This window comes from Pelophylax lessonae, assembly GCF_965119305.1.
Source record: "Pelophylax lessonae genome assembly, chromosome: 11".
In the NCBI taxonomy this organism is placed as follows: Eukaryota; Metazoa; Chordata; class Amphibia; order Anura; family Ranidae; genus Pelophylax; species Pelophylax lessonae.
Genome location: NC_138778.1, coordinates 225,922,488 through 225,939,582, shown reverse-complemented (window position 1 = coordinate 225,939,582; position 17,095 = coordinate 225,922,488). Strand labels below are relative to the sequence as shown.

The 17,095-nt window shown below is 47.4% G+C and overlaps 1 protein-coding gene across 1 annotated transcript in view; it reads left to right on the top strand.

The window, feature by feature from the left end:
* The window catches only part of LOC309566856 (opsin-5-like), a 123,764-nt gene that overhangs the window by 87,293 nt on the left and 19,376 nt on the right, over positions 1-17,095 (top strand). Inside the window, exons 2-4 of the mRNA XM_082272200.1 lie at positions 6,654-6,741; positions 14,060-14,222; positions 15,766-15,893. Coding sequence (XP_082128326.1) covers positions 6,654-6,741; positions 14,060-14,222; positions 15,766-15,893 — 379 coding nt within the window. The remainder of the gene's footprint in view (positions 1-6,653; positions 6,742-14,059; positions 14,223-15,765; positions 15,894-17,095) is intronic.

Below are 17,095 nucleotides of genomic sequence, written 5' to 3'. Positions count from 1 at the left end.
ATATTGCGGCGGACAAATCGGACACGGGGTGACACTTTTCGAGACCAGTGACACTGATACAGTGATCAGTGCTAAAAAATATGCACTGTCACTGTACTAATGACACTGGCAGGGAAGGGGTAACACGAGGGGGCGATCAAAGGGTTAAATGTGTCCCTAGGGGGTGTTTTCTTATTGTGTGGGGGGTTTGGATTGCTGGATGATCGGCCACTTATAGTAGAACTGCAATATTGGGGCGGACAAATCGGACACCTAACTGACACTTTTGGGGGGACCAGTGACTTTACTACAGTGATCAGTCCTAAAAATATGCACTGTCACTGTACTAATGACACTGGCAGGGAAGGGGTAACACCAGGGGGCGATCAAAGGGTTAGGCGTGTTCCTAGGGGGTGCTTTCTAACTGTGTGGGGGATGGGCTTGCTGCATGAACACAGAGACCTGTGTTCCTAAATAGGAGGATCCCTGTGTTCATTACTGACAGAACAGCGGTCTGCCGTGTTTACAATGGCAGACCGCCGTTCTGTCTCTATGGGGAGCGATGGCGGCCGCTGGACCGCAGATCAGCTTCCTCTGTGGCGAAAGGTACGTCGTTTCGTGGGACACAGCTGATTCTCCGCCGGCTGGTCGGCAAGTGGTTAAAGCGGAGCTTCTTTTCAGGGGGAATGTGGGGGAACGCAGTTCCGGTACCTCTTCCACTGAATGTATGTGATGGCAAGGGGGGCTGGGGATGTGCTGGAGGGTCGATGATTGCTGCTGGGGGATCTATTGTCACTGCTGGGGATCTTTTTATGTATAGGGTGTCTATTGTTGCTGGGTAAGTCTATTGTTGCTGGTGGAGAATCTATTGTTGCTGGGAGGGGTTTTATATTCCCAGGGGGGTCTGTTGCTGCTGGAAGGGATCTACTGTACTGTTGAGAGAGAGGTCTATTGTTACTGGCTGCTGGAGGGTTAATTGATGCTTGCTGCTGGGAAATCTGTTGTTGCTGCTGGTGGTCTATTGTTGCTGGGATGGCTCTATTGTTGGTGGGGCGGTATTTTGTTGTGGAGGGGGCATGGTTGTGGGGAGGATCTATTGTTGCTGGGGATCTATTGTTGCAAGCTGAAGGGGATCTATTTTGCTGCTTGTCTTGTTATAATTAACTAGTTCCATACAAATGACTTTGCACCACAGAATGATACTTGGTTCTGTATTCTCTAAAAGGGGCGGTACTGGGAGGCAGCTAGGGGGTGGAACTAAGGGACGGTGGTGGGTAGGGGGTGGAGACAAGGGGTGACTCAGAAGGGGGGAGTTCCTGCACCTCCTATTCTTTGAGAAAAAAAAAAGCCTTGGGGTAAAGTGTATTTTTTCCAAAAAATTGCATTTGCAAAACCACTGCACAAATACCATGTGACACCAAAAATTTGCAACAATCGCCATTTTATTCTCTAGGGTCCATTATAAAAAAAATATATATATAATGTTTGGGGATTTTAAGTAATTTTCTAGAAAGAAAAATGTTGATTTAACCACTTACCGCATACTAACGTAGATCTACGTCAGTAAACTTTGCGGTGTTATACCGGGATGATGCTTCTAGTTCGGTCGGCTTTCCGTCGGTACCGACAGATGCGGCTCGGGAACCGCTCGATCGGTACCCGGGGGGCAGGAGGGGACGTCCCCCCCCCTCCTGCCGCCTTCCGTGGCTTTGCTTGGGGCTCCCGTCCCACCGGGAGCCCCGAGCACCCAGCCGGCACGTCCGCCGGCTGGATGGAGTCCAGATGAATGCCGGAAGCGGCATCGATCGGGTTTCCGATGACGTAACCCGGAGGCGGCGTCCATGACGTCACGTCCGGGTTATTGTGCTGCAAAAGGCGGCAAATTTAAAAAACGGCTGTATGCAAAAATGCCGTTTTCGGCGTTTTGCATACAGGGAAGTGTAGTGGAGGGGTTTGGGGTCTTTTAGACCCTCGATCCCTCCATAAAGAGTACCTGTCACTACATATTGGTGTCACAAGGGATGTTTACATTGCTTGTGACAGCAATAAAAGTGATCAGATTTTTTTTTTTTTTTAAAAACTTTAATAAAGTTAAAAAAATAAATAAAATAAATGGGGAAAAAAAAAAAAAAAAAACTTTAGCCGCCCCCGTCACCGTTAGCTCACGCACAAAAAAAACGTATACGGAAGTCGAGCCACAAATGAAATCGCTGTTCAAACCACACATGTGGGGTATCGCCGCGAACGCCAGAGCGTGAGCAATAATTAAAAAAAAAAGTGCTACACTCTAACTCTAAACTGGTAACCGTTAAATAAATTTAAAGCGTCGCAGATTGAGATCTCTATTGACCGTAGTTTGTCGCGATCCCACGGGGGGCGCAATTTTAAACCGTAACATGTTGGGTATCTACTCGGCGTGACATCATCTTTTACAATATACAAAAAAAATGGGCTAACTTTACTGTTTAGTATTTTTTTTAAATTAGTGAAATGTGATTTTCCAAAATTTTTCCAAAAAAATGGCGCTTTAAAGACCGCTGCGCAAATACCGCGTGATAAAAAATATTGCAATGACCGACATTTTATTCTCCAGAGTCTTTGCTAAAAAAATATATATAATGTTTGGGAGTTCTAGGTAGTTTTCTAGGAAAAAATACTGGTTTTAACGCGTGAACAAAAAGTGTCCGAAATAGGGCTGGGGCTTAAGTGGTTAAACTTGTAAACATAAAAATGCCAGAAAAAGTATTGTCAGTTGAAGTTTGTAAAGTTACTTTGTGGAGCTCCTCCCACATTCTGTGATAGGTAGTCACTATGCCCAGTTGCTGTGTCACACATTTCACAGAGCCTGCCTTCTGTCTTACAGAGGGGCGGAGAGGAGGAGTTTGAGGAGGCGGAGTCGGTGCAGGAAATCACAACTTGCAGGCAGCAAGGTACCATGGGATATGTAGTCCTTGGACATAGAGGAGAAGCTGCAAAGCATGCAGGGAATACAGGAAGTTGTGGAAGGAGAGAAGCAGCAGACAAGCAGCATTCTCAACATGGCAGGAGATTTTCAGGTAAGCTTATATTGGATTGTCAATGATAAGTATTGTTTATATTGTTATTACAATACTGATGTTATAAAATGAAAGTGAATGCTGTGATCAGAGATCTCCTTTCCCCCTAGAAGTGTATTGGCCACTGCAAAGGTAGTTTTTGTGTAATTCCCAGAGTCGAACTTTAACCACTTCAGCCCCAGAATGTTTACCCCCCGCCCCCCCCCCCCCCCTTAACCACTTCTGGACCGAGCCTTCTGACACTTGTGGCTTACAAGTTAAAATCAGTATTTTTTGCTAGAAAATTACTTAGAACCCCCAAACATTATATATAATATATTTTTTTTAACAAATACTCTGGAGAATAAAATGACGGTCGTTGCAATATTTGTTTGTCACGCGGTATTTGCGCAACGGTCTTTCAAACGCCATATTTGTTGGAAAAAATAAATTTCACTGCATTTTAAAAAAACTAAACATTAAAGTTAGCCCAATTTTTTTGTATATTGTGAAAGATGATGTCACGCCGAGTAAATAGATACCCAACATGTTACGGTTTAAAATTGCGCACACACCCGTGGAATGGCGACAAACTACAGTCAGAATCTCCATAGACAACGCTTTAAAAAAAAGTAATGGTTACCAGTTTGGAGTTACAGAGGAGATCTTGTGCTAGAAATTTTTCTCTTGCTCTAACAATTGCGGTGATACCTCACATGTGTGGTTTGAACACCGTTTACATATGTGGGTGCGACTTGCGTATTCAAATTTTTTAACGGTTACCAGTTTAGGGTAGCTCTTTTTTTTTAATTATTGCTCTCGCTCTGGCGATCGCGGCGATACCTCACATGTGTGGTTTAAACAGCGCTTTTATTTGCGGGCGCAACTTCCGTATACGTTTTTCTTTTGTGCACGAACTCACGGCGACGGGGGCTCTTTAACATTTTATTTTTCCTATTTATTTTATTTAAATTGTAAATTTTAGCACAGTTTAAAAAAAAAAAAAAAATCTGATCACTTTTATTGCTGTCACAAGCAATGTAAACATCCCTTGTGACAGTAATAGGCAGTGACCGGTACTTTTTATGGAGAGATCGGGGTTTAAAAGACCCCAAACCCCTCCACTGTACTTCAAAGTATTCAAAATGTCGAAAACTGCGTTTTTTTGAATACTGTCACTTTTTTAAATTTGGCGCCTTTAGCCGCTGCGCAACTCGGACGTGACGTCATGGACACCGCTTCCTGGTTACATCATCAGAAACCCGATGAAAGCTGAATGCGGCTTTGTTCTGTACTCCACCCAGCTGGAGCACGTGCCAGGTGGTTGCTTGGTTCTCCCGGGACAGAGCCACGGAAGGCGGCGGGAGGGGAGGGGGGGTGTCCCCCCTCCCGCTCGCTGGGGTAACGACCGAGTGGCTCCCGAGCTGCATCTGCCGGTACCACCTGAAAGCCGACCGCCGGCTCTAAAAAAGCACCGGGGTGATGCCTCTAGCTGCAGGCATCACCCCGGTACAACCACTTCTTTCAGCCGACGTACAGCAACGGTGATTCGCGGGAAGTGGTTAAAGCAGTTGTAAACTGCTGCACTTTGGTTTTTTTTCACTTACCTGCAAGGCAAAGGCATGATGTGCTAGTATGCATCGCATACTAGCACATAATGTTAAACTTACATATAAACAAAGCGTTCCAGCGATGCGATGCCGTCGCGGGAGGCAGCGTCCATCATTACCCCGTCTTGCTTCCTGGCTGTGACTGGCCGAAGCCGCAGTGACGTCACTCCCGAAGCCGCCAGTAACAACACACTGCCCTGAAGAAACGGCACGGGCGGTCATTCCTTAAGGCCCCTTTTACACTTGTGCGACTTGATCTGCGATTTGGGGCTGCAAAGTCATGACAAGTCGCACTCCATGATTTCCAATGACTTGCAACAGTTGTGACAGCCAATCACAGCGGTCAAGAGACCCGAATGCCCGCCTCCATCTCCTGGCTTTTGGAAACCCCTAACCATTTAAGGACCGGGCCTATTTCTGACACTTGTCGTTTACAAGTTAAAATCATTTTTTTTTTGCTGGAAAACTACTTTGAACCCCCAAACATTATATATATATATATTTTTTAGCAGAGACCCTAGAGAATAAAATGGAGATCGTTGCAATATTTTTTATCACACCGTATTTGCGCAGCGGTCTTCCAAACGCAATTTTTTTTTAAAAAATTCACAAAAAAATAAGAAAACAGTAAAGTTAGCCCAACTTTTTTTCTGTAATGTGAAAGATAATTTTACGCCGAATAAATAGATACCCAACATGTCATGCTTCAAAATTGCGCACACTCGTGGAATGGCGACAAACATTGGTACTTAAAAATCCCATAGGCGACAATTTAAAAATTTCTACAGGTTACCAGCTCTAACGATTGCGGCGATACCTCACATGTGTGGTTTGAACACCGTGGGTGGGACTTGCGTATGCATTCGCTTCTGCGCGCAAGCTAACGGGGACAAACATCCCTTGTAATAGAAATAAGCATGACAGGTCCTCTTTATTGTGAGATCTGGGGTCAAAAAGTCATTTTGTTTCATGATGAAAAAAAGTTGGCTGTATAAATGTGTTGCTAGGAGACGACGTTTGACGTCGCTCCGGTCCTCCAAGGCCATAGAGTGGAGTGGTGGAGCAGGGGCCATCTTGCCCTCACTCAACTTCTTGCCTGTGAGGAGCGCAGACCGGATCGTTTTCCCAGCTTACCAGAGGGAGGGCCGGGAAACGGGGGGGGCGCTTCTCCCGCCACACCGTAAGGGTGATCCCGTGGCGAATCCGCCGCTGGGACCACCCTTATGTGAAAGAGGACTGCCCGCTGTTTCAAAAAATATCGGGGTTATGGCAGCTATCTGTTGCCATAACCCTGGTATTTAAAGTGGAGTTCCACCCTAATTTAATACTTACCTCCATCTTCTCGCTCCGGGTCACCTGAAAAAGAAATGGATAATCGCATATTTTTTATTTTTTTTTTACTTCCCTCGTAGCGAAGAAAAAATACTTACCTTTCTTCCTTCTTCCTCCCCTCGGCGGCCACTTCCTGGCTCTGCAATGATTCCTGGGAGCTGAACGTCATCGCTCCCAGGAATCATTGCGCCTGCACCGGCCCCGACGTCATTTCCGGGTCGCGCGCGTCATCCCCTTCTAAACAGCTTCTGGGCATGCCCAGAAGCTGTGGAGGGATGACGCGAGCACATCGGAAGTGACGTCGGGGCCGGCGCAGGGCATCGTGGGACCGAAGAAGGCGGAAGAAGACGCCGAAGGGGATCTCGCTGGCTTCAAGCTGCCCACATCTGAGATGGCAGCGCTGGACAAGACGTTTTCAAGGTAAGTATTTGTCCTAACAGGTAAGTGCAACCCGGGACAGATCAGAGGCTAGCCATTGTGGAATGTACTAGCCCTGACTGTCCCGGGGGTATTTAAAAAAAAAAATCCAGGGTGGAACTCCGCTTTAACGTCAAAGTACCGATGTAAATAGGCGGTGGGCGGTCCAGAAGTGGTTAAAGGGTGGGTGGGAAGGGGTTAAACAAGCGCTGTCCAGTGGTTGGGCAGAGTCTGCACTTTAAATCACGTTTCAATAACCATTTTATCTTTTTATCTGCAGATGGGAAATGGCTCAAACACGTCAGAATTTCACTCTTCCATATCGAAGACCAATGACATCATCTTAGGAGTGATCTACACCCTGTTCGGTAACTGTTCTGCTATTTAGCGCAATGTATCTGAGGATGTGAGGGTTGAGGAGTAGGGGGGCACACATCATTTTTGAAGGTTTTAGGCAGTAGGCGGTAACAGTGCACCACTAAAGAAAATGGCTCGGGCATGGCAGGTCCGAGGTTTAGGACCACCAGTGCTTGCATGGGGTTTCTATGTTCTCTCTGCTTTGCTTCCACAATCCAAACATGTAAAGCTAGGTAGGGTCATTGCCTCCTGATCCGTCCCAGACCTAGAATGCATGAATTGTGCTGGGGGTAGACCTGTGCGTTTCGTCCTGATTCCTTTTTCGGACGAAAATGTCATTTTAGGCGATTCGGAGGTATACGAATCTCCGAATGGACAGAGTAACGAATGTCAACGAATCAAAAAAAAAAATAAAATGATAACAAAATGATCGAATGCATTTGTTTCACTCGGATGACGTCACATTGATGCAATAGAAGTTTGGGCCCATAGGGGAAAAAAAATTCAACTTTTGAACTCGGATTCGGATTCAGATAATGAATGGATTCCAGGACAGGTAAGTGTCCTTATATTAAAAGTCAGCAGCTACAGTTTTTGTACAGGATTTGTAGCTGCTGACTTTTATTTATTTATTTATTTATTTTTTACAGGCTGGAACTCCTCTTTACATTAATGAAACATTGATTCAGCTCTGTCATCCATATTAATTAGAGCGGAGCTTCTTGCTTGATAATTCTGAATGACGGAGTTGGGAGTCGGGGAAAATTGTGGCTTTTTTTTTTTTTTACTCTACAAGCATACCGCCTGCTTAGTGTTGACTACAGCAGAGCAACCAAGGTAAACAGGGCAGATTTCCCTCTCCTGTGTGGATGTGTCTCCATGGTGTGTTCAGGTGTCAGGCTCGTGGAGGAAGACAGCTGGAAAATCCACGGCTCCGCGACTCCTGACACATTATAATCCCTGCGCTCCGATGGGCTGACTTCTGACGTCCTTTGAGGGAGTTGTCACAAATTATGCAAAACCAATGTGTTCTGGAGCAGAACCAGTCAATGCAGATACATAAAAACTAGCCGATCTTCCAGAACAGTCTGGTGTCTGTGGGAGAAGAGGGAGAAGCAAAATTGAGAGTTTTCATTTCCTTGGTTTTTTAAATTGGGATATTTTGAATAGATTTCAGGTAGGGGTCGTTTTTTGAGGGCCAATACCGATATCAATTTTTTAGCCGCCGATATTCTGTACATTTAAAGTTTGCTGGCACCCTGCTGTGGGTGGGTTGCTGCTGGCTGGCTGACGTGCCCTCACTGGTCCAGCCGTTCTATGGGAGGTGGCGAGCTTTGTCCTATCCCGGTAGAAGACTTTTAGAATGTTTGTGGGTCTAGTGCGTCTCCACATATCAGGTACTGATAATCTGTGCATTTAAAGTTCGCTGGCACCCTGCTGTGGGTGGCTGACTGGCTCCCTGCTGTGGGTAGCTGACTGGCTCCCTGCTGTGGGTGGCTGGTTAGCACCCTGCTGTGGGTGGCTGGCTGACTGGCACACTGCTGTGGGTGACGGGCTGGCACCCTACTGTGGCTGGCTGGCACCTTGCTGTGGGTGGGTGGCTGGCACCCTCCTGTGGGTGGCTGGCTGGTACCTTGCTGTGGCTGGCTGGCTTTCATTCTGCTGTGGGTGGCTGACTTGCATCCTGCTGTGGGTGGCTGGCTGACTGGCACCCTGCTGTGGGTGGCTGGCTGGCACCCTGCTGTGGGTGGCTGACTGACTCCCTACTGTGGGTGGCTGGTTAGCACCCTGCTGTGGGTGGCTGGCTGGATGGCACACTGCTGTGGGTGCCTGGCACCCTGCTGTGGGTGGCTGGCTGGCACGCTGCTGTGGGTAGCTGGATGGCTTGCACCCTGCTGTGGGTGGCTGACTTGCACCCTTCTGTGTGTGGCTGGCTGGCACCCTGCAGTGGGTGGTTGAGTGGCTGCTTGCTGGCGTGTCCTCTCTGGTCCAGCCGTTCGGTGGCATGTACTATGCGAGGTGAGGGAGGTAGCGGCCTTTGACCTATCCGGGTAGAAGAAGCCAGGACTCAGTAAGACTGTCAGAACGTTTGCAGGCCCAGTGCGCAGAGGCAACATACGTAATGATGTTGTGTGCATGTGCTGCGCAACTCCGCGCAATGGGCCTGCAGTGCAAAACCTTCTGTCCTGGCTTCTTCTACCCGGGCCAATGACATAGTGGGTCCCTAAAAGGTGGCAGCCTCAACAGCCTCGACAGGGGGAGACCAATATGTATAATATCAGTAAGTTTGTAAACTATACCAATTCTTCAAAAAAAGGGATTATTGGTCCGCGATAATCGGCCGCACCGACAAACAGTACTTTTTTTTTTTTTTGCTTTTTTGGTTCAATAGACTTTAATGGAGATGCTACGGAAAAGCATGTAGTGCGTTTTTTCTGCAATTTCTGTTTATCCTGCCCGACAACAAATTGTCCAAAAAAAATACAAAATGGATTAGAAATACAAAATCATTTGGGCAAAAATGCAAAAAACAAAGCAAAATGTACTGTAGAACGCATCAATTGCAACCTGCATAGATGTGACCTGAACCTTAGAGTCAACGGGGAAGTCAAACCCAAAGAGACTGCTGATAAACTTGAAATGAAAAGCTCCCTGCAAAGAAGAAAGTAAATACTTACCTCGGCCGCCTAACGCCATTCCATTCCAGAGCAAAAGCTCTTTTGGCCCTACTTCTCTTATAAGTCACAGAAGTGCACTTCGTTCTGCACTCCTGTGACCCGTATTCAGCTGACAGCAGGCTAAAGTCTGCTGACTGCTAACCTCCCTCAGCCAATCCAGATTCTGGAGAGATCCCGACTTTAATGTCGGGATCCACCCAGATGCCTGATCAGCAGCTGGCTCAGCCTCTTGGTGGGCTGCTGAAAGCCTGAGCCAGCCGCTCCGGCCCCCTGCACTGACAGTTACCGGCTCCCTGCACACTGAAGACAGAAAACTGAGCAATCAGCAGTCCTTGCTCACTCAGTTTCCATTGTAGAGGCGGTGGGGGACAGATGCTGCATCCACCTAGGTGGGCATGACTGTTTTTTTCTTCAAATCCCGCACTTCTCTTTTAAAGTTGTTTTTGTCGGATTCTAAGCCCCCGTTCACACTGAATCCAACTCTGAAATCGTGTGACTTCACTTGAGGTCGCACAATTTCAAAGCCGCAGGTCAGTGTGGTTTCAGGCACGACTTGGCTGACATCTGTGTGACTTCATGCACAGATGTCTATGCAAATCGCACCTGAAATAGCAAAAAGTGCAGGAACCTTTTTTTCAAATCGGTGTCGGACCTATTTGAACAGTTCCATTGCCGACAATAGTGTGCGACTTGTCATGCGATTTGGACCTGTCAAATCACATGACAAGTTGCACCGTTGTGAACGGGGGCTTATGGTGAGATGGGCTTTAAATGGCTCCTAAGGGTAACAGAAGCTGCTTTCACCTAATTTGAAACTGTTCTTGTACCAAAAAACTGCCCCCATTAGACGCAATATTCACTTTTTTTGTTTTTTATTAAAAAGAAAGCACAAACCACAAAGAAAGGTAAAATAAAAAAAAAAAACAAGTACTCAATGAATCTAATACAATACAATGAATCCCCTTACAATACTCGAGGACAGCCCATGAAGGTCAGGGCTATCCCCTTACAATAATCTAGGACAGCCCAAGAAGGTCAGGGCAATCCCCTTCCAATACTCGAGGACAGTCCACGAAGGTCAGGGCAATCCCCTTACAATACTCGAGGACAGTCCACGAAGGTCAGGGCAATCCCCTTACAATACTCGAGGACAGTCCACGAAGGTCAGGGCAATCCCTTTACAATACTCGAGGACAGTCCACGAAGGTCAGGGCAATCCCTTTAAAATACTCGAGGACAGCCCACGAAGGTCAGGGCTATCCCCTTACAATACTCGAGGACAGTCCAGGAAGGTCAGGGCAATACCCTTACAATACTCATGGACAGTCCACGAAGGTCGGGGCAATCCCTTTACAATACTTGAGGACAGCCCACGAAGTCAGGGTAATCCCCTTACAATACTAGTGTACAGCCCACAAAGGTCAGGGCAATCCCCTTCCAATACTCGAGGACAGCCCACGAAGGTCAGGGATATCCCCTTCCAATACTCGAGGACAGCCCATGAAGGTCAGGGATATCCCCTTACAATACTCAAGGACAGCCCACAAAGGTCAGGGCAATCCCCTTACAATACTCGAGGACAGCCCACAAAGGTCAGGGCAATCCCCTTCCAATACTCGAGGACAGCCCACGAAGGTCAGGGCAATCCCTTTACAATACTCGAGGACAGCCCACGAAGATCAGGGCAATGCCCTTCCAATACTCGAGGACAGTCCACGAAGGTCAGGGCAATCCCTTTACAATACTCGAGGACAGCCCACGAAGATCAGGGCAATCCCCTTACAATACTCGAGGACAGTCCACGAAGGTCAGGGCAATCCCCTTACAATACTCGAGGACAGCCCACGAAGGTCAGGGAAATCCCCTTACAATACTCGAGGACAGCCCACAAAGGTCAGGGCAATCCCCTTACAATACTCGAGGACAGCCCACGAATCTACAATACAAATTTGTTACTGAACCCCTATGGACTTTATAGGCACCAAGAAAAAAAATGTCTTAAAAAAGTATATATTTTATTAGTGCAAGTTAAAATTCTCACAATAGCATGCTACCCAAACTACAGCATATACATCAACAAAACCACCAGCAGGACCCCATAGTATCCATAATCAGTGGGCCTCCTCCCCATATGTCTGCTCAGGTGGCGTGACTTTTTTAAGACATATCTTGGTGCCTATAAAGTCCATAGGAGTTCACTAACAAATCTTGCAAAAAATTTGGGACGTGGCACTGTTTTAACTATACTTGCATCCACAGTACCATCCTGTGAGGATGCAAATATACTCTAATCCCCTTACAATGCTCGAGGACAGTCCACGAAGGTCAGGGCAATCCCTTTACAATACTCAAGGACAGTCCACGAAGGTCAGGGCAATCCCCTTACAATACTCGAGGACAGCCCACGAAGGTCGGGGCAATCCCCTTACAATACTCGAGGACAGTCCACGAAGGTCAGGGCAATCCCTTTACAATACTCGAGGACAGCCCACGAAGGTAAGGGCTATCCCCTTACAATACTCGAGGACAGCCCACGAAGTCAGGGTAATCCCCTTCCAATACTCGAGGACAGCCCACAAAGGTCAGGGCAATCCCCTTACAATACTCAAGGACAGCCCACAAAGGTCAGGGCAATCCCCTTACAATACTCGAGGACAGCCCACGAAGTCAGGGTAATCCCCTTCCAATACTCGAGGACAGCCCACAAAGGTCAGGGCAATCCCCTTACAATACTCGAGGACAGCCCACGAAGTCAGGGTAATCCCCTTCCAATACTCGAGGACAGCCCACAAAGGTCAGGGCAATCCCCTTACAATACTCGAGGACAGCCCACGAAGGTCGGGGCAATCCCCTTACAATACTCGAGGACAGTCCACGAAGGTCAGGGCAATCCCTTTACAATACTCGAGGACAGCCCACGAAGGTAAGGGCTATCCCCTTACAATACTCGAGGACAGCCCACAAAGGTCAGGGCAATCCCCTTCCAATACTCGAGGACAGCCCACAAAGGTCAGGGCAATCCCCTTCCAATACTCGAGGACAGCCCACGAAGGTCAGGGCAATCCCCTTACAATACTCGAGGACAGCCCACGAAGGTCGGGGCAATCCCCTTACAATACTCGAGGACAGTCCACGAAGGTCAGGGATATCCCCTTACAATACTCGAGGACAGCCCATGAATCTACAATACAAATTTGTTACTGAACCCCTATGGACTTTATAGGCACCAAGAAAAAAATGTCTTAAAGTATATATTTTATTAGTGCAAGTTAAAATTCTCACAATAGCATGCTACCCAAACTACAGCATAAACATCAACAAAACCACCAGCAGGACCCCATAGTATTCATAATCAGTGGGCCTCCTCCCCATATGTCTAGATGGCGTGACTTTTTTAAGACATATCTTGGTGCCTATAAAGTCCATAAGAGTTCACTAACAAATCTTGCAAAAAATTTGGGACATGGCACTGTTTTAACTATACTCGCATCCACAGTACCATTCTGTGAGGATGCAAATATACTCTAATCCCCTTACAATACTCAAGGACAGCCCGCGAAGGTCAGGGCAATCCCCTTACAATACTCGAGGACACCCCACGAAAGTCAAGGCAATTCCCTTACAATACTGAAGAACAACCGACCAAGGTCAAGGCAATCCCCTTACATAATTTGAGGACATAAATAGCTTTAGAAGCCCCCCTCAGAGACCTGGCTTGAAACCAGGGTCTAGTTAGCTATTACTGGGAGGTGAGGAGTCCAGTCCCCCATCACCTTGTGTACCAATAGTAGAATCAGAGTTTAACCAAGGATTCCACACCTTCTCAAATTTTTTGGAACAACCCAGAGACAAATAGGTCACCTTGTAAAAGGGAGCTGGTGAGTTAATGAGGTGTTTCCAGAAATGTAGAGTAGGGGTCTGATTTCCACTTGAGCACTATAGCCTTTCTAGTGTAAAATACCCAAAAGGGTGCGCATAGCCCTGGCAAAGGCCAGAGAGCCCACCAACCCCTATAAGCATACAATAACTGTTAAGGGAACAGGGATGGTAGTCAGAGTAGTTATGAATTGTCAATTTCTGCCAATAAATGTGTATCTGTGGACAGTCCCAAAAATTTAAGGCTAAATCCATCAGGATTGCTTGGGCATCTCCAGCAGTGTGAAGGAGTAGTTGGGTAAATATGGTGCAGTTTCTGTGGTGTAAAATAAATTCTATGCAAAATCTTGAACTTGAATTACCTGGTTGCTATCAACTGTTGAAAGGGGTATTCTCACACAACCTCCCAGTCCTCTCCGTCCGGGTCCTGCCCCTCGGCCCACCACACAATGCATCCAATCCTACATGAATGGAAGGCAAAGACATTGAAGTTTTACCATTGATTTGATTTCTGTTGATGTATTTAAAGCTTAGAGCATGAGGAAAGCCTAATCTGGTGCCTTTGTGCACATGGTGGAAAAAAGATGAAATAAAAGTTGTGAAGTTTTATTAATAGGATTTTCTTCTCAGGATATGTGTCCAAGGCAACCGGTAACTCTGTTCTTCTCATTGTCTGGTGTGTAATAGAAGAGCAGGATTGGTGTCTTGGTGTTTGTAATTCCACAAAAACATTGTGCAGATGGCGGTGTGATGGTTTGCGTTTTTCCCTTGGCAGGAATCTTTTCTCTGTCGGGAAACTCCATGCTGCTGATTGTGGCATATCGCAAGCGCTCTATACTGAAGCCGGCCGAATTCTTCATCGTCAACCTGGCGATCAGTGACCTGGGTATGACGGGCACTCTCTTCCCTCTGGCTATCCCCTCGCTCTTTGCTCACAGGTAAGTGCCAGTGAAGAAATGGTCAATATCAATGGGGGGGGGGGGGGGGGAGCACATGGAAACTATCTAAAGCCAGAAATCCCAAATAAAATGGTTACTAACTTCCTCCCTTCACAGGAGCATGCACTCTTATTTCTGTGCTCCCAACCCTATACATTTGACTGCCAGGAGTGAAATACCCAACTCTCCCAGGTTTGGGTGGGCATGTGACTTGCTGGCCATCTCTAGTGACATATGAGTGCCCCAGTGCTGTCCAGCTAAGGGGTTGGAGCCTTCTTTCCTCAGTCCTGGTGGCCAAACAAAGCTGTGCAGGAGAGAGTAAAGGCGATTTTAAGAAGGTAGGGGGTCCTCCTGTAGTATTCCCTATAATGTAATATAAAAATTGAAGCATAGTGAACTATGTTTACTATGCTTCAGCTTGTGAATGAACAAGAAGCCTCCAAGCGCTTCCTGTTCATTTATCCGTGCAGCTGAGGCTGCAGAGAAAGGAACTGAGGAATCTATGTCTTCAGTCCCTTTCTCATTCTCAAAAGTGGGACATGAGGGGTTACCCTGTCAGGTAGGCTGTATGGGGCCCCATGATTTCAAACAACAGCCCTAACTGTGATTCCCAGAGGCATAATGGGACATGTAGTTACGCAGCAGATGGAGGGCCCCAGTTGCCCACCCCTATATTTTGGGAACCCCTCACTATGGACACAGCAGATGTGCAGATCTAGGAATGTAGTGCAGGGATGGTGGGAGCTCATTATAATGGCTACAGGAGGTATGCAGACCTGGATACTCAGTACAGGGTTGGTAGGAACCCCTCATAATGGGCACAGTGTCTAGGAACTTAGTGTAGTAATGGTGGCAACCCCTCATAATGGGCACAGCAGGTGTGCACAAATGGTGGGAACCCCTCATAATGGTTGCAGAAGGTATGCATATCTAGAAACTCAGTGTAGGAATGTTGGGAACCCCTCATAACGGGCACAGCAGGTGTGCAGAAATGATGGGAACCCCTCATAATGGTTGAAGAAGGTATGTATATCTAGGAACTCAGTGTAGGAATGGTGGGAACCCCTCATAATGGGCACAGCAGGTGTGCAGAAATGGTGGGAGCCCCTCATAATGGTTGCAGAAGGTATGCATATCTAGGAACTCAGTATAGGAATGGTGGGAACCCCTCATAATGGGCACAGCAGGTGTGCAGACATGGCAGGAACCCCTCATATTGGCTGCAGAATGTATGCATGTCCAGGAACTCAGTGCAGGGATGGTGGGAACCCCTAATAATGGGCACAGCAGGTGTGAAGGGACGGTGGGAACCATTCATAATGGCTGCTCAAGGTATGCATGTCCAGTAACTCTGAGAAGGGATGGTGGGAACCCCTAATAATGGGCACGACTTGGGTGCAGGGATGGCGGGAAACACTCATAATTGGCCACAGGAGGTGTGCAGAATTAGGAACTAAGCGCAGGGATTCTCACCAACTGAGTACCTGAAAGATAGAAAAGCTCATCAAGTGTTTTAGGATAACGGAAGCCTCTCTCCCTGCAGGTGGCTGTTTGATAAAGTGATCTGTAAATATTACGCCTTCTGTGGGGTCTTCTTTGGTCTTTGTAGCCTGACGAATCTGACAGTTCTGAGCTCTGTCTGCTGTATGAAAGTCCGCTATCCGGCATACGGTGAGTGTAATTGTATTTTTCTCTATGTCCTATCCACACCGCACACCAAAATCAAAAAGATAAAGATGTGAGCAGAAAGAATTCTGGTATTGAGTCAGGAAAAAAAAAAATCTAATAATCCTTAGTTATGAATCATTCATGGAGCCAACAGTTGGGTCCATCGTTCAGAATTAGGCACCAGGTTGGTCCTTGGATAGCAAACACACTATATCAGGGCTCAAAATTTCAAGTCATGAGCTACTAGCCAGGCCTTAAGAGTTACTCGCCACTTGTTGCCCCACCCAAACCCTACCCTGGTCTGCCCCTAAACACGCCCGTGTAAAATATCTCATAAAATTACACTGTTAAATGTTTTATTCAGAATTAAGTTACAAAAAAATATTAACAACATTATTAACCACAGCATGCCCCCTTTCAATGGAGAGTGCCCACAGCGTGCCCCCTTTCAATGGAGAGTGCCCACAGCATGCCCCTTTCAATGGAGAGTGCCCACAGCGTGCCCCTTTCAATGCAGAGTGCCCACAGCGTGCCCCCTTTCAATGCAGAGTGACCACAGCGTGCCCCTTTCAATGCAGAGTGACCACAGCGTGCCCCTTTCAATGCAGAGTGACCACAGCGTGCCCCCTTTCAATGCAGAGTGACCACAGCGTGCCCCCTTTCAATGCAGAGTGCCCACAGCGTGCCCCCTTTCAATGCAGAGTGACCACAGCGTGCCCCCTTTCAATGCAGAGTGCCCATAGCATGCCCCCTTTCAATGCAGAGTGCCCACAGCGTGCCCCCTTAAATGCAGAGTGCCCACAGCATGCCCCCTTAAATGCAGAGTGACCATAGCATTCCCCCTTCAATACAGAGTGCCCACAGTGTGCCCCCTTAAATGCAGAGTGCCTACAGTGTGCCCCCTTAAATGCAGAGTGCCCACAGCGTGCCCTCTTTCAATGCAGAGTGCCCACAGCATGCCCCCTTAAATGCAGAATGGCCACAGCGTGCCCCCTTAAATGCAGAGTGCCCACAGTGTGCCCCCTTTCAATGCAGAGTGCCCACAGCATGCCCCCTTCAATGCAGAGTGCCCACAGTGTGCCCCCTTTCAATGCAGAGTGCCCACAGCTTGCCCCCTTTCAATGCAGAGTGCCCACAGCATGCCCCCTTTCAATGCAGAGTGTCCACAGTGTGCGCCCTTTCAATGCAGAGTGACGACAGCGTGC